At 41.7% G+C, this 23,981-nt stretch overlaps 1 protein-coding gene across 1 annotated transcript; it reads left to right on the top strand.

The window, feature by feature from the left end:
• The first annotated feature begins 487 nt into the window (after positions 1-487).
• Positions 488-11,130, top strand: LOC106582700 (U1 small nuclear ribonucleoprotein C). Its single transcript, XM_014166019.2, has 6 exons — positions 488-587; positions 9,156-9,198; positions 9,307-9,415; positions 9,847-9,936; positions 10,065-10,175; positions 10,522-11,130. The coding sequence occupies exons 1-6, from the start codon at positions 580-582 to the stop codon at positions 10,635-10,637; spliced, it is 477 nt and encodes a 158-aa protein (XP_014021494.1). The 5' UTR covers positions 488-579; the 3' UTR covers positions 10,638-11,130.
• Positions 11,131-23,981: the final 12,851 nt, after the last annotated feature.

The raw sequence follows: 23,981 nt of genomic DNA, 5'->3' as shown, positions 1-23,981 counted from the left end.
GCACTGGTTGAGAGAGCGCTGCAGCAGGCAGCTGAGTCACGGAGACAGAGCACCACACGCGCACTTGTGACATCTTTTTGCCAGTTGTAGGTAGTCTTCTTCGATTGGTCATTATGGAGCCACCTATTTCCAACACCTTTTCCATTAAATATATTACCAACGCAATTAGAGCAGTAAAAATACATGTTTTGTCATACCCGTAGTATACGTTCTGATATGCCATGGCTGTCAGACAATCAGCATTCAGGGCTCGAACCACCCAGCTTAATCATAGCAGTCAGAACAAGTGAAATTGAAAATGATCTGGCTAGTTTAATAAAGGAGAATAATGTTTTATCTTGCAACATTCTTAATAAGATCTCAATAATTATTATTTTGATGAAAAACCGAATTAAATTAAGTCTATATTATTTCTTAATTCGCTCGAGGTCGTTATGGGAAAGGGTTTATTGGATAAAAGTGGAAACTAATATTGCTGCTAGTTTTCAGGCCTTTGTGAGGGATTTACATTTGCGAAGGCTTGGCAACCCTGAACACAGGAAATGATCTCACTGAGCGTCTCGTGAAGAACACAAAAATATGCCTAAGTAAGTTGCGAAATCCCTCAATTCAAGTGTTATTTCCAAGTATTTTATCGCTGCGTCACCTGCAATAGTCACATGTTTCAATGTTTTACAACTTATGTTTGCGAACAATTATTTTTAAATCGAGATTGTGTATATTTTGTGTCTGCCCCCCAATAGTTAACGTTAGCATACGACCTTTAACGTTACCATTTTGCTCATTATTCATTCCCATCTAGCCAGTTCGCTGTTTTGATACTAAGCTATCTGTTCTCATTTAGCGATGCCATATCGTGGTAATGATCTCCTTGCCTTAACTAAAGTTCAATTGTGTATGTGAAATGTTTTATCTAGACTAGCTAGCTAACCCATTCATAGACGCTAACTGCTTTAGCGCCTGACGATAGTATCTTTTTGTAGTGGTGTTTTGTTAATAAGAATCCCAACTCGTTCTGAAAGTTAAAACGCATCGCTTGTGGTACTGAATGCATCTTTCATATCAGCGATAAATAATTTTCGATAAACAAAAGGTTAAACGCCCACACCCGTAGAAATCCACTTTTTCATCCTGAAAGACGACGGCCAGAGCTTACCCATGTTGCACAACAATGTAGCTAAATCATCATTTTAGTCAAAGTATGATGCTTGTAGTGCCAAATCCGAATGTGTGACTTCGGACGTTTCCGTGAGTCTTAATAAGTGTCTTTTCCAGTGGCGATTTTAGCATGTAAATCTTGGTGGGGTAGTGCATGCCAGCAAAGCCACTACACAACACGAAACAATACATTAATCGCATAATAACTGTGACAAACGGTGCCCACAATCTGTTAGGGCCTACACCTTACCACTGCTACACCTGGCTATCAGCAGAGTCTTGTCTGGCAATGAAACGGGTCATTTAGCCTCATTTACATGTACAAACTAGTGATGCACCGATATGACATTTTTGGCCGATACCAATATGCGATATTTTCCTTGCCCAGAAAAATGGTACCGAAATTAAACATTTTAGCGGCCTTTTAAGCGTTCTAGTACAGTTAAATAGTTAACACGCACACATGGACGCAGCGGTCTAAGGCACTGCATCTCAGTGCAAGAGGCGTCACTACAGTCCCTGGTTTGAATCCAGGCCGTGATTGGAAGTCCCATAGGGCGGCTTCATATTGGCTCAGCGTCATCCGGGTTTGGCAAGGGTAGGCCGTCATTGTAAATACGAATTTATTCTTAACTGACTTGCCTAGTTAAATAAAGCTTACACACAAACCACACTGACCAAGAAGTTATTTTGTTGGCATTTATGTATGTCCCCATTACCTGTAAAACATAATCAAAACCTATTTCTTTCACTTACTTGCTGTGCTGTTTGGTTGTTCATTTATTCAGTCGTTTCATTCTCAACCAGGATTTCTATGGAACGCTGTCTGGGTCTTTGCGTGTCAAAAAAGATACACGTCAAAACACTATTTGAAGTGTCAAATTAGCTTGTTGACCAATCAGGACCTGAAATGACTGCACGTCACAATTGAATATGTTCATAAATTTTTTTACCGTAGTTATTACACATTGATTATACTATCACTCGTATTTCATATGTCACAACGATTCATCGATACATATGCTATGATGCTGGTAAAGGTGTCTCGCGCACCTACAGTGCTGGTCATAAAAATAAAAAGCTAGCTTGCTCATGGATGCAAACAATGTTCTTCCCAAAAAAACATAGCAAAATGACCCTAATCATGTAAAATACACTTAATTTATAAGACAGTTCTTATTTGATTAATGGTCGCGTTTGGCAAGTGGCCGATCAGAGTACTATGGGCTTAGGCGTGTGCCCGAGTCGACCGCATGCTTTATTTTCTTTCGTCTGTTTACCTAAACGCAGATTCCCGGTCGGAATATTATCGCTTTTTTATGAGAAAAATGGCATAAAAATTGATTTTAAACAGCGGTTGACATGCTTCGAAGTACGGAAATGGAATATTTCGAATTTTTTTGTCACGAATTGCGCCATGCTCGTCACCCTTATTTACCCTTTCGGATAGTGTCTTGAACGCACAAACAAAATGCCGCTGTTTGGATATAACTATGGATTATTTTGAACCAAACTAACATTTGTTATTGAAGTAGAAGTCCTGGGAGTGCATTCTGACGAAGACAGCAAAGGTAATAACATTTTTCTTATAGTAAATCTGACTTTGATGAGTGCTAAACTTGCTGGGTGTCTAAATAGCTAGCCCTGTGATGCCGGGCTATCTACTGAGAATATTGCAAAATGTGCTTTCACCGGAAAAGCTATTTTAAAATCGGACATATCGAGTGCATAGAGGAGTTCTGTATCTATAATTCTTAAAATAATTGTAATGCTTTTTGTGAACGTTTATCGTGAGTAATTTATTAAATTCACCGGCAGTGTTCGGTGGGAATGCTAGTCACATGCTAATGTAAAAGGCTGGTTTTTGATATAAATATGAACTTGATTGAACAAAACATGCATGTATTGTATAACATAATGTCCTAGGGTTGTCATCTGATGAAGATCATCAAAGGTTAGTGCTACATTTAGCTGTGGTTTGGGTTTATGTGACATTATATGCTAGCTTGAAAAATGGGTGGCTGATTATTTCTGGCTGGGTACTCTGCTGACATAATCTAATGTTTTGCTTTCGTTGTAAAGCCTTTTTGAAATCGGACAGTGTGGTTAGATTAACGAGAGTCTTATCTTTGAGGAATTTGAATAACGCGCCACGGGATTACACTGGCTGTTGAGTAGCGTCCCACCTAGCCCATAGAGGTTAATGTGCTTCTTCTTGAGCCACTCCTTTGTTTCCTTGGCCGTGTGTTTTGGGTCATTGTCATGCTGGAATACCCAATCACGACCCATTTTCAATGCCCTGGCTGCGGGAAGGATGTTCTCACCCAAGATTTGACGGTACATGGCCCCGTCCATCGTCCCTTTGATGCGGTGAAGTTGTCCTGTCTCCTTAGCAGAAAAACACCCCCAAAGCATAATGTTTCCACCTCCATGTTTGATGGTGGAGATGGTGTTCTTGGGGTCATAGGCAGCATTCCTCCTCCTCCAAACATGGTGAGTTGAGTTGATGCCAAAGAGCTCCATTTTGGTCTCATCTGACCACAACACTCACCAGTTGTCCTCTGAATCATTCAGATGTTCATTGGCAAACTTCAGACGGGCATATATATGTATTCTTGAGCAGGGGGACCTTGCGGGTGCTGCAGGATTTCAGTCCTTCACGGCGTAGTGAAGGGGGACTATGGTCCCAGCTGCTTTGAGATCATTGACAAGATCCTCCCGTGTAGTTCTGGGCTGATTCCTCACCGTTCTCATGATCATTGCAACCCCACGAGGTGTGATCTTGCATGGAGCCCCAGGCCGAGGGATATTGACAGTTCTTTTGTGTTTCTTCTATTTGCGAATAATCGCACCAAATGTTGTCACCTTCTCACCAAGCTGCTTGGCGATGGTCTTGTAGCCCATTCCAGCCTTGTGTAGGTCTACAATCTTGTCCCTGACATCCTTGGAGAGCTCTTTGGTCTTGGCCATGGTGGAGAGTTTGGAATCTGATTGATTGATTGATTGCTTCTGTGGACAGGTGTCTTTTTTACAGGTAACAAGCTGCGGTTAGGAGCACTCCCTTTTAAGAGTGTGCTCCTAATCTCAGCTCGTTACCTGTATAAAAGACACCTGGGAGCCAGAAATCTTTCTGATTGAGAGGGGGTCAAATACTTATTTCCCTCATTAAAATTAAAATCAATTTATAACATTTTTGACATGCGTTTTTCTGGATATTTTTGTTGTTATTCGGTCTCTCACTGTTCAAATAAACCTACCATTAAAATTATAGACGGATCCTTTCTTTATCATTGGGCAAACATACAAAATCAGCAGGGGATCAAATACTTTTTTCCCCCCACTGTATATAAGATGGCGCCGGAGAACAAGGCTGACGTTTTATGTATTCCTAACTGTTTTTTTAATGTTAATTTCTTTGCATTGTTTTTAAGTTATTTTGTACATAATGTTGCTACTATTGTTTCTTATGACCAAAAATAACTTCTGAGCATCAGGACTGCGACAATAAACCCCCACTTCCTTCCATTCTACTAGCAAAAGTGCAATCTTTGGAAAATAAAATCGATGACCTACGCGGAATATTAAACTACCAACGGGACATTCAAAACTGTAATATCTTATGCTTCATGATGGCTGGTTATACGCTGTATCGACTGGACAGAACAGCGGCATCTGGTAAGACAAGGAGCAGCGGACTATGTATTTTTCTAAATAACAGCTGGTGCACGAAAGGAAGTCTCGGTTTTGCCTCGAGGTAGAGCATCTCATGATAAGCTGTAGACCACACTATCTACCAAGAGAGTTTCATCTGTATTTTTCCGTAGCTGTCTATATACCGCAGCAGACTGATGCTGATGCTGGCACTAAGACCCCACTGAATGAGCTGTATTCCGCCATAAGCAAACATGAAAATGCTCATCCAGAGGCGACGCTACTAGTGGCCGGGGATTTTAATGCGGGGAAACTTAAATTAGTTTTACTAAATTTCTATCAGCATGTTACATGTGCAACCAGAGGGGGAATTAAACTCTGGACCACCTTTACTCCACACACAGAGATGCATACAAACCTCTCCCTCGCCCTCCATTTGGCAAATCTGACCATAATTCTATCCTCCTGATTTAAGGAAGCACCAGTGACTCGTTCAATAAGAAAAGTGGTCAGATGAAGCGGATGCTAAGCTACAGGACTGTTTTGCAAGCACAGACTGGATTATGTTCCGGGATTCCTCCGGTGGCATTGAGGAGTACAACACATCAGTCATTGGCTTCATCAATGAGTGCATCAATGACGTCCCTACAGTTGACCGTAGGTACATACCCCAACTAGAAGCCGTGGATTACAGGCAGCATCTGCACTGAGCTAAAGACAAGCTACCACTTTCAAGGAGCGGGACTCTTACCCGGAAGCTTATGAGAAATCCCGCTATGCCCTCCGATGAACTATCAAAGAGGCAAAGCGTCAATACAGGACTAAGATCAAATCGTACTACACCGGCTCTGATGCTCGTCGGATGTGGCAGGGCTTGCAAACCATTACAGACTACAAAGGGAAGCACAGCTGAGAGCTGCCCGGTGACACGAGCCTACCAGATGAGCTAAACTACTTCTGTGCTCGCTTCGAGGCAAATAACACTGAAACATGCATGAGAGCACCAGCTGTTCCAGAAGACTGTGATCACGCTCTCAGCAGCCGATGTGATTAAGACCTTTAATCAGGTCAACATTCACAAGGCCGCAGTGCCAGACAGATTACCAGGACGTGTACTGCGAGCATGTGCTGACCAACTGGCAAGTGTCTTCACTGACATTTTCAACCTCTCCCTGTCTGAGTCTAATATCAACATGTTTTAAGCAGACCACCATAGTCCCTGTGCCCAAGAACACAAAGGTAACCTGCCTAAATGACTTCCGTCTGTAGCCATGAAGTGCTTTGAAAGGCTGGTCATGGCCCACATCAACACCATTATCCCAGAAACCCTAGACCTACTCCAATTTACATACCGCTCTAACAGATCCACAGATGATGCAATCTCTATTGCACTCCACACTGCCCTTTCCCACCTGGACAAAAGGAACACCTACGTGAGAATGCTATTCATTGACTACAGCTCAGCGTTCAAAACACCATAGTGACCTCAAAGCTCATCAATAAGCTAAGGACCATGGGACTAAACACCTCCCTCCGCAACTGGATCCTGGACTTCCTGACAGGCCGCGCCAGGTAGTAAGGGTAGGTAACAACACATCCGCCTTGCTGATCCTCAACACGGAGGCCCCTCAGGGGTACATGCTCAGTCCCCTCCTGTACACCCTGTTCACTCATGACTGCACGACTCCAACACCATCATTAAGTTTGCCGATGACACAACAGTGGTAGGCCTGATCAACAACGAGACAGCCTATAGGGAGGAGGTCAGAGACTTGGCCGTGTGGTGTCACGACAACAACATCTCCCTCAACGTGATCAAGTCATAGATGTTTGTGGATTACACGAAAAAGAAGACCGAGCACACCCCCATTCTCATCAGCGGGACTGTAGTGGAGCAGGTTGAGAGCTTCAAGTTCCTCTATACCAGGCAGTGTCAGAGGAAGGCCCTAAAAATTTGTCGGACTCCAGCCACCCGACCTCAACCCAATTGAGATGGTTTGGGATGAATTAGACCATGGAGTGAAGGAAAAGCAGCCAACAAGTTTTCAGCTTATGCGGGAACTCAACTCTAAGCATTCTAGGTGAAGTTAGCTGAGAGAATGCCAAGAATGTGCAAAGCTGTCATCAAAGCAAATGGTGACTACTTTGAAGAATCTGAAATATATTTCGATTTAACACATTTTGGGGGGGAGTAACTTCATGATTCCATATGTGTTATTTCATAGTTTTGATGTCTTAACTATTATTCTATAATGTAGAAAATACTTGGCAATTTCCCGCATGAAATTTCTCAGAACAAGAATAGACTTACGAGTTTCATAAAGTTCTTTGTTTCTGGCCATTTTGAGACTGAATTCGAACCCACAAATGCTGATGCTCCAGATACTCAACTAGTCTAAAGGCCCGTTTTATTGCTTCTGTAATCAGAACAGTTTTCAGCTGTGCTAACCTAACCCCTTTGCAATTTTCTAATGATCAATTAGCCTTTTGAAATTATAAACTTGGATTAGCTAACACAACGTGCCATTTGAACATTTACATAAGTATTCAGACCCTTTACTCAGTACTTTGTTGAAGCAGCGATTACAGCCTCGGGTCTTCTTGGGTATGACGCTACAAGCTTGGCACACCTGTAGTTGGGGAGTTTGTCCCATTCTTCTCGGCAGATACTCTCAAGCTCTGTCAGGTTGGATGGGGCGTGTCGCTGCACAGCTGTTTTCAGGTCTCTCCAGAGATGTTTGATCGGGTTCAACTCCGACCTCTGGCTGGGCCACTCAAGGACATTCGGAGACTTGTCCTGAAGCCACTCCTGTGTTGTTGGCTGTGTGCTTAGGGTTGTTGTCCTGTTGGAAGGTGAACCTTCCACCAAGTCCGAGGTCCTGAGCGCTCTGTAGCAGGTTTTCATCAAGGATCTCTCTCTGTACTTTGCTCCATTCATCTTTCCCTTGATCCTGACTTGTCTCCCAGTCCCTGCCACTGAAAAACATCCCCACAGCATGATGCTGCCACCACTATGCTTCACCGTAGGAATGGTACCAAGTTTCCTCCAGATGTGACGCTTGGAATTCAGGCCAAAGAGTTCAATCTTGGTTTAATCAGACCTGATAATCTTATTTCTCATGGTATCGTGATACTAAACCTGGTATCGAAGTCAAATTCTGCTATCTTGACAACACTAAACAGCACAGATATTTATAGCCTACTTCACTGTGGAAAAGAGGCCGCAATGTTGATATGATTTTGAGTTTGCGTCCATATGGTTTCACATTCGTCTCCAAGGATCATAAGGAAACATCCTAAAACAATTGCGTTGTTTATTTACAATCCCGTTATCCAAAATGATTACTCATTTACCTGTCTCTTAACAACTTATAAATTACAGTGCATGGAGAATGGTGTTATTATTTTTCCACTTGGAACCTGTAGCTTCGCTCAACCTTATTCATGGTTTCCTCCCGCGTAAAGGTGGTAATGGTTAGAATACAGCGTATCTGCCTCCCGAGTGATGCAGCGCTCTAAGGCACTACATCGCAGTGCTAGTTGCGTCACTACAGATCCTGGTTCAATCCCAGGCTGTGTCACAGCCGGCCGTGCCCGGGAGACCCATGAGGCGGCGCACAATTGGCCCAGCGTCGTCGGGGTTAGGGAAGTGTTTTGCCGGCCAGGTTGTCCGTGTCCTGTCATGCTCTAGGGACTACTGTGGCGGGCCAGACGCAATTCACATTGACATGTTCGCCAGGTGTACAGTGTTTCCTCTGACATATTAGTGTGGCTGGCTTCCGGGTTAAGCGGGCATTGTGTCAAGAAGCAGTGCGGCTTGGCGGGGTCATGTTTCGGAGGACGCGCGGCTCTCGCCCTTCGCCTCTCCCGAGTCCGTACTGGAGTTGCAGTGATGGGACAAGACTGTAACTTCCAATTGGATATCACGAAATTGTGGAGAAAAATAAATAAATAACAAAATACACACCCCTGCCACACCTTAATTTCGCTGACATCCACCCCAAACGAACAGCTGGCATAAGTTCAAGGTCAGAATACGAGGAGAGAGAGAGAAGGACATAAAAGGGAATTACAGTCCATTCGTTAGCGCTTAAATTGGGTCGGAATTTCCCCCATGGAGCCAACTGTAGGCAAATGTACCTGCTGTAAACCCTACATACCGAGAAGGGTTTTCGAGAGCTACTAGCTAGAATCTTCTTCACTCTCCCAGCCAGAGCCTTCTATTTGCATAGTAAACAATATAAGGCACTGCTCCAAGCTAGTTTGTTCTGGTCCATGGCCCAGCTAAAGTTTTTTTTGGGGGGGATTTCAGTGAATTGGTTAACTTGCTTTTTTGTATCCCCCAGATTTTATTGTGACTACTGTGATACGTACCTTACACATGACTCGGTAAGCCAGACTCTCTAATTTTCAGTCTCTGCACCCTTTAACAATTGCGAGCGCTTCATAAATTGCACCCTGTATTAACATTAAATTGAACATTATATATTTTTACAGCCATCGGTGAGAAAGACTCACTGTAGTGGACGAAAGCACAAAGAGAATGTGAAAGACTACTACCAGAAATGGATGGAGGAGCAGGCACAGAGCCTCATCGATAAAACAAGTAAGCAGATATGGAGGGGGTAGCTAAACATTCAGCAGATTCCATGCGGTTTTGTTTATAAGCAACAGTTTGTGCAGATACAAAACATGCACAAGCCCCACACACCCATACTTGCATAATAAGCGTATAGTGTTCGAATTCGGGGGTAGCCCTAACCAGGATTCGAACTCGGGTCCAGCGACTGTCAACCCAACACCTTAGCCGTTACTCCAAGAGATCCGAACATCTTTTAAGGTCGCTACACTACCCCCCTTGTGTGTCCCCATGCTTCTCTATACGAAGTCCCTCACGTGAACACATGCATCTCCGATGGCCTCATGGGTGCCATCCCACGTCGGACACCGACGTAGTGAATTCAGAGGTAGCGCCCTGGTCCAGCGACTGTCAACTCTACAATAGGTTAACATGTTGCCTTGTGTTTTCCTCCTCAGCGGCTGCCTTCCAGTCCGGTAAGATCCCTCCTACCCCATTCCCTGGAGCCCCTCCCCCAGGCGGAGCCATGCTCCCTCCTCCAAACATCAGTACGTAGACTGTGGACCAACCACAACAATGCTAGTCTAATATTTTGAGAATGATTTATATTTAAATGGGATACTGATAACTTGCTGTGTTAGGGACTGAGCTTTAAATTGTTATTTGTGAACCCCAGGTGGCCCTCCACGCCCAGGCATGCTACCAGTGCCCGGGCCCCCTATGGGTGGTCATGGTCCTCATATGATGCAAATGATGGGGCCCCCACCACATGGAATGATGCCTGGAGGTGAGATTATTGCCGCAACACCTACATCATGTATTGTTGATGTAAACTGTGTGTGTGTGTGTGTGTGTGTGTGTGTGTGTGTGTGTGTGAAAAATATTTTCAATGGGCATTGGATTAAAGCTCTGCAAGTTCTCACCCAAAATGTATCTGCTGCTGCTCACAAATCTTAACTGAACAAGAACAGTTCATGCCTGGTCAAAGTCATAGCTTTGAGATATATTTTTCACCAAGATGTGATGTATTCATAATAGTCCATAAGGGACATGAATACTGGACCATGATTAGGATAAAATGTGAAAACCAAGTAAAATCAGATATGATTTCTCTGATGTTTGCTGTCCTGTAGGTCCAGGTATGCGACCACCAATGGGCCACATGCAGATGATGCCTGGCCCACATATGATGCGCCCCCATCGGCCAATGATGCTTATCAGACCGGGTATGATCCGGCCAGACAGATGAGACCCAAAATCAAGAGGCGCTCCTGTGTTCTACACTGCCATATACATGATCTTTGGAGGACACTGCACCAAATGCATTGTTTGGGTTTTTGAAATGGCCACCTATTGTCTCCACCTTAAAACCCATTTGGTAGAGTTCCACATCATCCCTCTTTATCTCCACAAAACCATTTTGACAGGCTATTTATTGTGGTTTGACATAAACAAAACCTCTGGGGGTTTTTTGTGTTTAGTGTATAGGTCATATTTTGTTTTGATGCATAGTTGTATTGTTTACACAAGTAGGTTTTCGTTTCCCCCTGCTGTTCTAATAAGAATACAGCTGTGGAGGTTTAACGTGGTACCAGTTACACATGCATGTCAGAAAGAGCAGGTATTATTTTTCACTGTTCTGTTGTAAATGCCTGATTTTTGTTTTTCAATGTAAAATATGCTTATTTTTTGGGCCCACAGTCTTTTTATTTTTTAAAGAAATAAAATGAGTAGACTTGAAAGTGTATGTTGGTCTTCAATCATTTAGTTTGGATAATAGATGTAAGAGGCTTCTACCTTCATAAAATGAACAAGGACTCCTGTTTTAGAAAATGGTCGGTGTACTTTATTCAATTTACCTCTACTTTATTCAACTATATGACACTTGAGTGTGTTCTATAGAAAGAAGTCTGCTTTTCAGACTGACTCTTTTTTTTTTTCTCCACAGGTCACTTGTACATCCTTTTCTCGTCAGTATGCAGCATGTGGTTCGTAAGGGCATTTGCCACAATCATTGTAGCTAAATGGTTTCTCCCCAGTGTGTAGCTGCATTTGCTCTGTCAGGGCTCCTTTCAGTTTGACGCATCTTCCACAAGCGTGTCCTTTCCCCTGTGAAGTCTCCGGTGTGTCTTTTTTTAAAGTACCTACCGCAACAAAGCCTTTGTTACATAGGGCATGTAAATGGTTTCTCTCCTGCGTGACTCATCATATGCATGATAAGGCTTTTCTCTCGCTTGAGGAATTTGCCAAGTACACTACATTGCCAAAAGTATGTGGACACCCCTTCAAATTAGTGGATTTGGATATTTCAGCCAAACTCGTTGCTAACAGGTGTATAACATTTGAGCACACCGCCATGCAATCTCCATAGACAAACACTGGCAGTAGAATGGCCCATACTGAAGAGCTCTGACATTCAACGTGGATGCAACCTTTTCAACAAGTTAGTTTGTTAAATTTCTGCCCTGTTAAAGCTGTCCCGGTCAACTGAAAAGGGCTGTTATTGTGAAGTGGACTTCTAGGAGCAACAACGGCTCAGCAGCGAAGTGGTAGGTCACACAAGCTCACAGAAAAGGACAGCCGAGTGCTGAAGCGCATCTGTCCTCTGTTGCAACACTCGCTACTGAGTTCCAAGCTGGCTCTGGGAGCTTCATGAAATGGGTTTCTATGGCCGAACAGCCGCACACAAGCCTAAGTTCACCATGTGCAATGGCAATCATTGGCTGGAGGGGTGTAAAGCACGCCACCATTGGAGTCTGGAGCAGTGGAAACGCGTTCTCTGGAGAGATGAATCACGCTTCACCATCTGGGAGTCCGACGGACAAATCTGGGTTTGGCGGATGCCAGGAAAACGCTACCTGCCCGAATGCATAGTGCCAACTGTAAAGTTTGGTGGAGGAGGAATAATGGTCTGGGGCTGTTTTTCATGGTTTGTTCTTAGTCCCTTAGTTCCAGTGAAGGGAAATCTTAATGCTACAGCATACATTGACATTCTAGACGATTCTGTGCTTCCAACTTTCCTGTTTCAGCATGACAATGCCTCTGTGCACAAAGTGAGGTCCATACAGAAATAGTTTGTTGAGATCGGTGTGGAAGAACTTGACTGACCTGCACAGAGCCCTAACCTCAAACCCATCGAACACCTTTTGGAATGAATTGAAACGCCGACTGCGAGCAAGGCCTAATCGCCCAACATCAGTGCCCAACCTCACCAATGTTGTTGTGGCTGAATGGAAGCATGTCTCCGCAGCAATGTTCCAACATCTAGTAGAAAGCCTTCCCAGAAGAGTGGAAGCTGTTATAGCAGCAAAGGGGGTACCAACTCCATATTAATGCCCATGATTTTGGAATGAGATGTTCGATGAGCAGGTGTCCACATACTATTGGTCATGTAGTGTATGTCATTAGCCTCTGACAATAGGCTATTTAGGCCAATATCAAAGAATGTTCAAAAAAAAATGTACAAGGTATTCTCTCTGCTCTGGCAGGGATGCATAGCTACCTAATATTTACTGGAAGAATCTCAATTGCATATCCTTGATTCCTCGCCCACCCCTCTCGTCACCTTCTCAAAACCCATTGGATGAGAAGTTCCGAGGTCCATCCCCTCTGAACTGTCATCTGATGGGTTTTGAGAAGGAGGCAAGAGCATGCGAGGAATCAAATCATTCAAATTGAGATTATCCCACTGTCACTGCGGAAGCTAGCTTGTTTGTTGTCGGTACCACATGAGAGCATGGCGTAGACATAACACTTCAATCATCTAGGTTTGTTTTTCATTAACTTTATTTTATGCATAATGAACTTGGCTATTATGATATTCAGTGGCCTAAATAGACTACTTGTTGGAGTTTAATAACATATTTGTTTTGGTCACCAAGCTGAAATAATTATTCACTCTGAATCAGTCATACTGCACAGCAGGTTGCGGTAAAAACTAGACTGCGGATATAGATCCGTTTTTTTTGCATTTGGGAGCAGAATTGTAATGAATATTGTTGATTCTGTGGATAAATAGATTAACGTTATTTATCTGAAAATGTCCAAACTGGAGCTGGAAAGACTGCAAACTAGCTGCACTTTATTTCGTTCTACCTGTTTTCTATTGATATTTATTTTTATATATCCATACAAAATTACGCTGATTCAGGATTTCAACTGGCTGAGAAAAGCTGCCTGCCTGTTAAATGCGTTTCTCACTGAGCGATTAGAACAGCAGCGGCTGTTAGGATATTTGGGGCAGGGAGAAATCTCCTCTTCGTCTACAGAGGCTTCTGGATTTCGTCGTTAGTCTCATCAGCTATACCCGCACTGTAGACTATCTGCGAGCTGTGGGCTATTATACAGTGCCTTCCGAAAATATTCACACACCTTGACTTTTTCCACATTTTTGTTGTCATAGCACCTTTACTTTTCCCACATTTTTGTTGTCATAGCCTGAATTTAAAATGGATTACATTGAGATGTTTGGTCATTGGCCAACAAGTGCAATTGTTTTTTGAAATTTTTGTAAATTCATAAAAAATTAAAAGCTGAAATGTCTTGAGTCAGTATTCAACCCCTTTGTTATAGCAAGCCAAAATAACTTCAAAAGTAAATAATTTGAATGGATGACTACCTCATCTCTGTATTCCGCACATACAATTATCTGTAAGGTCCCTCAGTTGAGCAGTGAATTTCAAACACAGATTGACATAACATTGAATATTGCTTACCAAGTGACCAGTGATGTTCCTGAGTGGCCGAGTTACAGTTTTGACTGAAATCTACTTGAAAATCTATGGCAAGGCTTGAAAATGGTTGTTTAGCAATGATCAACAACTGATTTGACAGACCTTGAAGAATTTTGAAATGAATAATGGCCAAATGTTGCACAATCCAGGTGTGGAAAGCGCTTAGACACTTACCAGAAACTAACAGCTGTAATCGCTGCCGAAGTTGCTTCTACAAAGTATTGACTCGGGGGTGTGAATACGTATGTAAATTAGATATTTGTGTATTTCATTTTCAATAAATTAGAAAAATGTCTAAAAACATGTTTTCAATTTGTCATTATAAAGTGTTGTGTATAGATGGGTGAGAATTCTTTTTTATTTAATCCATTTTGAATTTGGGCTGTAACACAAAATGTGGAATAAATCAAGGGGTATGAATACTTTCTGAAGGCACTGTATTTTGAATGCCTAAATTCTACATTATACAGTTCTACATCGTTTTACGTCAGCCAAGCAACAACATTCTGTCTCGGCGACGTTTTGCCAATGTGTAAACGCACTCCAAACAAAATGTTCCCTATGCATTTTGATACGTCGGCCAGTATATTGGGTCAGTTTTCATTTGAATCCTTCACTTGTTTGTAACAATTGCAAAGACATTGACAACTTTGTATTTAGTCAACTTTGTTCTGAAGTTATCGGCAGTTACAGACAAATGAACATCTTGAGGCAAAAAACATCTAATGATGCACTTAGCTGTTCTATGACTGGGCTAAGGCAGTCGGTAAGGGAGTAAACGTAATTTATAATAGTTACATGGAGAAAATTTGACCTCTCTGAAATGAAAATAGATGGCCCTCCCTTCAGCAAAACATGTTTTACCTAATACACGTTGAAAACAAAACAAGTGACCCTACCAGTGGGCAAAACCTGTTTGAAAATACGTCAGTATGACATCTTTTTATGAAGTCTTATTCTGGTAGCAAACTGGTTGAAAAAAAAATGTTTTTACTGATCAGAATATTATGTATTTTTCTGACCACCATACAACCAGTTGGTCATAATTCTGAGCACTGTATTATGTGCTATATTAGGTAGCCTATTGGTCATACTTAAGACCTCATCATATCCTGGTAATGACCACCTGGCTACAGCCTATTACCTACTTTATAGCAGAGGAAAACATTGGATATCGAAAACATTGTTCATTACATTTCTATTTGTTTCCATAGCCACCAATTAAAGTTTAAATCGGCAACAGATGTTTATTTAAAATAGATTATGCAATGGCAAAATCAAATCTACATCACAATTTTCTGCACATCTGCATACAGTAGTAATTGTTTCATAATTCACACATGTCAATTACATGCAGAGAAAGACTGGGACACAGCTTATATAAAGGCAGATTAATAAAATAAAACAATTATTAATAAAAGTGATGTGATGGTTCAGATCTGCAGTGAAGAGAATCAGCGCATTACAACTTTATCGATTTGAGATTTTAAAAGAACTAGAAAAGGACATTCCTGAAGAAACTTTGTGGACATTTCCATGGGACTAGTTGAAGAAGTTGGTGGCCGTTATAGCTTAAATGTTTAAAAAAAAGAGCAACTTGCTCATATATTGTACATACTTTGCGTCCTCCTCCACCACGGCTGTCAGCGGCATATTTTAGAACACTTACTGTAAGCAGAAAAAGTGAAGAAAATAAATGAACGATTGCCGTAACGTGGATATGCAGGACACGACAGAACAGTGACGCACAGTAAAATACCTATGACAGTCAGAATCGACTAAAAAATGTTTCATTCTTTATGTCAAATGTCTCAACCGCTCATATTTACTTACATTACCAACTACAATGGGAGCACACACGAGTGGTAGCAAAGGCATTCTGGCTCCTTTCTCCCTTCATATTGAAGTGGGACATGAATTCATTGGTTATCAATCTGAAACATTTTTTAGAGGATATCAAAATTAGACAGTAGTTGGATAATGACAATGTTTAAGTCTCTAAATAGTAAAGTTTTGCTTAATCCTAATACATGTTGTAATATTCAAACAACTTTTTGTAAACACACCGCTCCCTAATCCTGAGGACATTTTCCCAGACAGAAGTTCCCCCAAGAAAGGTAAATGAAAAAATTCAAGTAGTGTATATGTAAAGAGGCATTAACCCTTTGATGAGTACCAACACCCAGGTGTGATCATTCTACAGTGGTCCCTGCAGCATACGCTCAAACCGGTGTGATTAGAATACTCAGAACGTCCAGTTTCAATTGACGCAACAGTTAGCTTTTGAGCTGGCAACATTGTTATTTTCAAAGAAACATTTTCACAAACACAGTCCTTACAACGTTATGTCCTGAATGTGACCAGTTTATTTTTAGATGCAATGTTCAGACATTCACAGAAGTTGCGACAGCATAACACAGTCATCCAAACCAGAAAATGTAGGCTACATTGCTTGGGCTCTCATCGAAGAGAGAAGTTTTTTCCGGTTCAGTAAAGCCTCAAACATAATGTCACGACTCCCGCCGAAGTTGGCCCCTCTCCTTGTTCGTTCGGCGGTCGACGTCACCAGCTTACTAGTTACCACCGATCGATGTTTCCCTGTTCGTTTGGTTTTGTCTTTATTGTGTACACCTGTTTTTGATTCCCTGATTATGTTCATTATTTAACCCTCTGCCTTTCCTGTTTGTCTTGTCCGTGATTGTTTCCTGTTTTGTGGTTGTTGGAGGTGTTTCTCCCAACCATGTTATTTTTCTGTGAGCAGTTTATTGAAAATTTGAGTAAACACATTTTGTTTACACTTATCCCTGTGTCCTGCGCCTGACTCCACTACTTCTCATAAGAAACTATTACACATAAATTGTCCACAACAGTAAAATGGGCTACTTCTATGTGAATTAACACAACTCAATTCAAAGTGTTGTTAGAAAATAACATTTCTTAGAAAATAAATTCAAATTGACAAGTTGAAATATAGCCTATAAATAATTAGCAGGCAACATGTGTCTTGGTTTGAGGGCAGCGCAGGTTAACTGTCCTGTCCTGTTGGTGTATTGCCGCCACTTACTGTACAGGGTATTGAAATAAAACCAAAATAATATATTCCATTGCGGGGCGGCCCAAGATAATACAAAATACACAAATAAAACAAACAACCATTCCACTCCTTCAGTCACATTCAAATCACATCCCTACACAGGCTCAGGTGCCTGTGAGGACAGAGCATTCATCGACAGGATTCCTTGTAATGCCTCTGCAGAAAAGTTCCCGAGTCCCAAAAAACGATCAGCCGTACTCACAATGATGCCTATTTTCTCAGATTTCCTCTCCGTTTGCACTGTGAAGTTGATAACTAAAGTAATAAACACTACAAAGTCCACCTTCTTAACATGCAACATGTCAGGATCCCTCTGTTGACAAGGAACATCATCTTGTGTCTCTACTCCTACTCCCATTACTTCGGATAGGAGACATTCTGGACAGCCCTTATTCTTGCCACCTCTGTCTCCTGCACCCTAACACGACACATAACCAAATAATTTACATTTATCACACTGCATGGGTTTGGGCATGATGGCCCTCACAGGGAATGTCACATAACCCAAATACACGTGAGAAGGGAGAGACTCTTCATCAAAACCAATAGAATGGATGGAGTGGGCGCCCTGCTTCGAAGATCTACACAAGACACATTCCAATCCGACATCTTCTTCAGACGCAAAGCATGCTCCTTCTGTTCCATAGAAACACAAAAAAAAAATGGTATCAGCCAACTTATCGTTTTTTCATCGACACCACCTCATCCAACGCATCTACAATTTTAATAGAGACTTCAAACAGATCTCCCAGGTAACAACATCAATCCAAAACCCGTATTCCTACCGTATTCCTACAAGATTCCACTACCACTTTACTTCTCTTATTTCCTTTTGCATTCGCCACTGTAATCCAGTTCTTCTCACTCTCATCCCCACTCGACACGTCATCCGATTTAAACAGAACATCCGCTTCCGCTTTTTCCCCCGAGACTAACTGTCCTGTCGGGTAACACCACATTTTGGAATAGTGAGGGCATTCTGACACACGAGGGAAAAGGTTAGAGACAATAAAATATTGTATTTTTCAATTGTGATGTCTGTCATATCATTGCTGCAACGAACATTGTTAGAAATGGGTGTAATTGGCAAATATCTTACTCTTCTCTGAATCTGCACGTGTGTGAGTTTGAGTGAGCGATAGGGAGAATGAGCTTGAGAGAAATGGGAGAAACTTTACATAACTCACCAGGGATGTGTCTGTTGAATCAGGACACAAGGGTTTTGCACCAAAACAAACTTGAGTTAAAATAGGAATTGATTTGCTTTACAAACATATTATTAGAAGCAGTGCTATTTCAATTGGATCTACTCACACTACACTCTTAGAAGAAAAGGTTCCAAAATCGTTCTTAGGCTGTTCCCATAGGAGAACCCTTTTTGGTTCTGTAGAACCCTTTTGTGTTCCATGTAGAATCCTCTGTAGAATGTGTTTTACATGGAACCCTAGATAGTTCTACCTGGAACCAAAATGGTTCTACATAGAATCAAAAAGGGTTTTTCAAAGGGTTCTTCTATGGGGACACCCGATGAACCTTTCTAAGTTCTAGATAGCACTTTATTTTTCTAAGATCAATCAATCATGGGCAGTCTCAGTGAGACCTGATGCAGAGAAAATATTATCATGAGCATAGCTAGTACAAACCTAACTCTTACAAAGTGGGCTAGTAGGAATCAATACACATTGAAGATCAGAGTATTGTTAGGTTCTGACAATCGGAGTTAAAAACTCAAACGAACGTCTAGAAAAAGCTCAAACCAAGTGAATTCACCCACTGGGTCAAACAGCTGAAAAGACAAAGACATGTTTCCACAAGTACATATATTTATACCCTCTACTGGGTGGAGTCAACTCCTTGCACATCTAGACAGCCAATACATCTCTGTTGCTAGGCAGGAACTTAAGTGGTTCCTCTCGTTGTTGTAGTCATGGCCCTTCCTCCTATGTGTGTATGTCATAGGACTGTTCCTCCTCACTTCATCTGACCTGACCTCGGCCCACATTCCTCACTCCTCCCTAACACACGGCTGTCCTTCCTTATCAGTGACTGAAACCAGACCACTGCCCTTCTCCTCTCCATAGGATACATGAGATTTAACCATAACATGTTCTGACAGAATGTAAACTTTCTGCACTCTACACCCAGTTCTAATATGTTAACATGAATAAGGATACTTCAAGTTATTTCAAGTTAGAACCAAACAGTATAAAACATAAAAAAATAAAGTGTTGCACACAAAACTTCACTATGGATTGAAGGAGTGTGGTGCTGCTCTCTCCTTTCCCTGGGATGTGGCAGAATAGGTCACTGCTAACTGAGTGGGTGACCAAGCATTGCTATACAGGCCATGCATCAGGACGTTTACATGTTTCAGGAACTGTGAAGACCAAGACTAATCATGATTAACCATTACCTAAGGTATTCACTGAGTTAGACTTAGTCTAGCAAGTACATTGACTGTGTTACCCCTCAGCAATGTGGCAGTCAGGCAGACAGACGGAGAGAGATAGCGAGATAGACAGCAAAACATAGACTGTTTACATGTCTTAGTCAGCAGGCTGGATAACTAATCTACTCCTTCCCTTTGTTCCCTTTGTTCCCTCCTCCATCCTTCCTTCCAAGCTAGAAGATTCCTGCAAAAAAAGAGAATGAAGAATTGAAATAGGCAGTTGAGAGAGATATTGTTAGAATGAGTGTTGAGGGGGAGGAGGGATAGGCAAAATGTACTGTCAAATACAAAATACACAAAAATACCAGATGAATCAAGAAATACTTCACATCTATGTTGGGGGGGTTCATGTTTCAATAATTAGACTAGCTTAAAATGTATTTCTCTCTCTCTCTCTCTCTCTCTCTCTCTCTCTCTCTCTCTCTCTCTCTCTCTCTCTCTCTCTCTCACGCACACACACACATGGCTAACATGACCAATGTTGACATGATGCCAATCTTTTCTGTAAGTTATTGTGATCATCATCATCTCTCTCCCCCTCTCTCTCTCACACACAGAACACACTCATACACACACAGTTAATATGACAGCGTTGACATGACAATGTTTTCTAAAGATGTTGTGATCATCAGCTCTCTGCCTCTCACACACACACATATATATGCACGTGCGCACACACGCGCACGCACAGATTCAAAATACTTCACCAGAGAGCACGACTTAGCAACAGAGCATCATTAGCTTCTTTTATTGTTTCAAATCACAAGTGTAGGCCTATGCCTGTTTTCCCACCATTTGGCGATATATCTGTACGTCGCGTGGCAATATGTATATACTGTAGCTGATTGAGTTGCGGCTGTCAGTGAAAAGCATCTAAAATATGTGTGAAGATAATGTGTTTTGAGTATAATTAAAAATGGTGCAACAAGAAGACGGGGAGGGGTGTGTGGCAAAGATATGGAGTGTCTCAGAATGCATGCACTCAGCTCTCCAGAATGTGCTCAGCTGTCTCTCACCAATTCATGCGCATTCATTGTTTCATTCTGTGAATTGTTTGCCCTTTGATTGTTTATTTTTGATCAATTCCCCATTGTATATGTCACCAGTAGGCCTAGTAAATGTACCGTAAATCCCCTGTCATTTGGTTACATTAATTTCTCTTAATCCATGTATTTATTTTAAAAGATATTAGGGGGTAGATCATCTTTAATATTGCAGTTAGATTGTGGCTTCCATCAATGTAATTGTCTGCATCACTTCCAATCCCCAATATATATTTTTGGGGTAAATATACTGTATCTATATATATATATACAGTTGAAGTCGGAAGTTTACATACAATTAGGTTGGAGTCATTAAAACTTGTTTTTCAACCACCACAAATTTCTTGTTAACAAACTATAGTTTTGGCAAGTCGGTTAGGACATCTACTTTGTGCATGACACAAGTAATTTTTCCAACAATTATTTAAAGACAGATTATTTCACTGTATCACAATCCCAGTGGGTCAGAAGTTAACATTCACTAAGATTTAAACAGCTTGGAAAATTCCAGAAAATTATGTCATGGCTTTAGAAGCTTCTGATAGGCTAATTGACATAACTTGAGTAAATTGGAGGTGTACCTGTGGATGTATTTCAAGGCCTACCTTCAAACTCAGTGCCTCTTTGCTCAAAAGAAATCAGTCAAGACCTCAGGAAAACAATTTTAGACCTCCACAAGTCTGGTTCATAATTGGGAGCAATTTCCAAACGCCTGAAGGTACCACGTTCATCTGTACAAACAATACTATGCTAGTATAAACACCATGGGACCACGCAGCTGTCATACTGCTCAGGAAGGAGACGTGTTCTGTCTCCTAGAGATGAACGTACTTTGGTGTGAAAAGTGCAAATCAATCCCAGAACAACAGCAAAGGACCTTGTGAAGATGCTGGAGGAAACAGGTACAAAAGTATCTATATCCACAGTAAATCGAGTCCTATATTGACATAACCTGAAAGGCCGCTCAGCAAGGAAGAAGCCACTGCTCAAAACCACCATAAAAAAGCCAGACTACGGTTTGCAACTGCACATGGGGACAAAGATCATACTTTTTGGAGAAATGTCCTCTGGTCTGACGAAACAAAAATAGAACTGTTTGGCCATAATGACCATTGTTATGTTTGGAGGAAAATGGGGCATGCTTGCAAGCCGAAGAACACCATCTCAACCATGTAGCACGGGGGTGGCAGCATCATGTTGTGGGGGTGCTTTGTTGCAGGAGGGACTGGTACACTGAACAAAATAGATGGCATCACGAGGAAGGAAAATTATGTGGATATATTGAAGCAACATCTCAAGACATCAGTCAGGAAGTTAAAGCTTGGTCGCAAATGGGTCTTCCAAATGGACAATGACCCCAAGCATACTTCCAAAGTTGTGGCAAAATGGCTTAAGGACAACAAAGTCAAGGTATTGGAGTGGCCATCACAAAGCCCTGACCTCAATCCAATAGAAAATTTGTGGGCAGAACTGAAAAAGCGTGTGTGAGCAAGGAGGCCTACAATCCTGACTCAGTTACACCAGCTCTGTCAGTCGGAATTGGCCAAAATTCACCCAATTTATTGTGGGAAGCCTGTAGAAGGCTACCCAAAACATTTGACCGAAGTTAAACAATTTAAAGGCAATACTACCAAATACTAATTGAGTGTATGTAAACTTCTGACCACTGGGAATGTGATGAAAGAAATAAAAGCTGAAATAAATAATTGTCTCTACTATTATTCTGACATTTCACATTCTTAAAATAAAGTGGTGATCCTAACTGACCTAAAACAGGGAATGTTTACTAGGATTAAATGTCAGGACTTGTGAAAAACTGAGTTTAAATGTATTTGGCCTAGGTGAATGTAAACTTCCGACTTCAACTATATATATGTATATATTTGTATATATTTTCCTTCATTATTTTCCCCTAACCCTACCACCCCTCCCCTAATTGGAGTCAACTAATGGACAATAACACTTAGGCTTCTACTTCCAGCTTATACATACTATATACATTTTACGGACACAGTATATTTTAAAATAGTTAACTTTTGTTTGTTTTTAGTCCCATCATTCAGCGCCCCTCAACCCCTCCCATTTATTTCTGAATACCATCCAGTTTGGATTTCTATTTGCCATATATTTTTCAACTGTGCTGTGAAGTTTCACAAAAGTTGTGAACCTTTCTATTCTCATAGTTTCTACAGATTATAAATTAAAGATAACATTTTTCGCTAAGAGTATTATTATATTATTGATCAATTGACTATGACTTTTAAAATCACCCAGCAGTGCTATTTGCAGAGTTATTGTCGGGTTGCGTCATTTGAATCTGGTATTAGGATATAAACAAACCATGCCACTTAGTTTTGCAATGATTATTTAATTCATCTTTAAGTAAATAGAATGATAGTACAAATGGAAAATATGATGTTCGTATATACGGTTTCACTGTAACACCACGCAGGGCAGACAGAGAAGAGGACGACACATTCTTTGTTTTCCCTTATATACTCTGACAGAGATAGTTCCCGCTCATTGCTGGCCTGTCAGAGGGAGGATGAGCGTGGTTTAAACTTACTCATCATCTCTGGCATACTTTTGGCCATCTTTTGTTTCAGAGATTGATTAGCTCTCTCTACCAAACCCTGCGATTGGGGATGATACACTGACCCGAACTTGTGGGTGATCCCCAATGCCTGTTCTAACTCCGACTGGTGTTCGTTCTTGAAGTGGGACCCGTTGTCGGAACGGATCATTCGTGGGACCCCAAATCTTGGTATGAGATCCCTTTTCAGCCATTTAATAACTGCTTTAGCATCTTCTCTGGCAGTAGGGATGGCTTCCACCCACCTGGTGAACCTGTCTACCATGACTAACAGGTACCTTTTTCCCTCTACCCTGTTGTCCTGTCCCATATCAGTGAAATCTATGCATATATCCTGGAATGGTGCATCAGATATCGGAAAACTGCCTATCACTGCCCCTAGTGATACCTTGTTGTTATAGCTCTTACATATTTCACAGCTTTCCGATATCTCCCTTGCCATATCCAACATATAGGGGTGCCACCATGCCTTTTCAACTGCTTTTGCAACACTTTTCCATCCCCCGTGTGCCTTCCCGTGTTCCTCTCGAATGATTGTCCTGAGAAGTTGAGCAGGTGCCACTGTTCTTCCTGTGTGGGACCTCCAGATTCCTTGATGGTCCTTTCTCGCACCCTGTCTGCTCCACACGTTCTGTTCATAAACATCAGCTGCGTCTTGTAACTGTCTTACTGTATCCTCCA

This window comes from Salmo salar, chromosome ssa22 (genome assembly GCF_905237065.1).
Source record: "Salmo salar chromosome ssa22, Ssal_v3.1, whole genome shotgun sequence".
Lineage (NCBI taxonomy): Eukaryota > Metazoa > Chordata > Actinopteri > Salmoniformes > Salmonidae > Salmo > Salmo salar.
The sequence above is the reverse complement of the archived record's forward strand: the minus strand, read 5'-3'. Positions and strand labels throughout refer to the sequence as shown.

Coding starts and splice junctions, on each gene's coding strand:
- LOC106582700 (XM_014166019.2), top strand. Junction 9,199..9,306: donor CGTACCTTACACATGACTCG/GTAAGCCAGACT, acceptor ATATTTTTACAG/CCATCGGTGAGAAAGACTCA. Junction 9,937..10,064: donor GCTCCCTCCTCCAAACATCA/GTACGTAGACTG, acceptor TGTGAACCCCAG/GTGGCCCTCCACGCCCAGGC.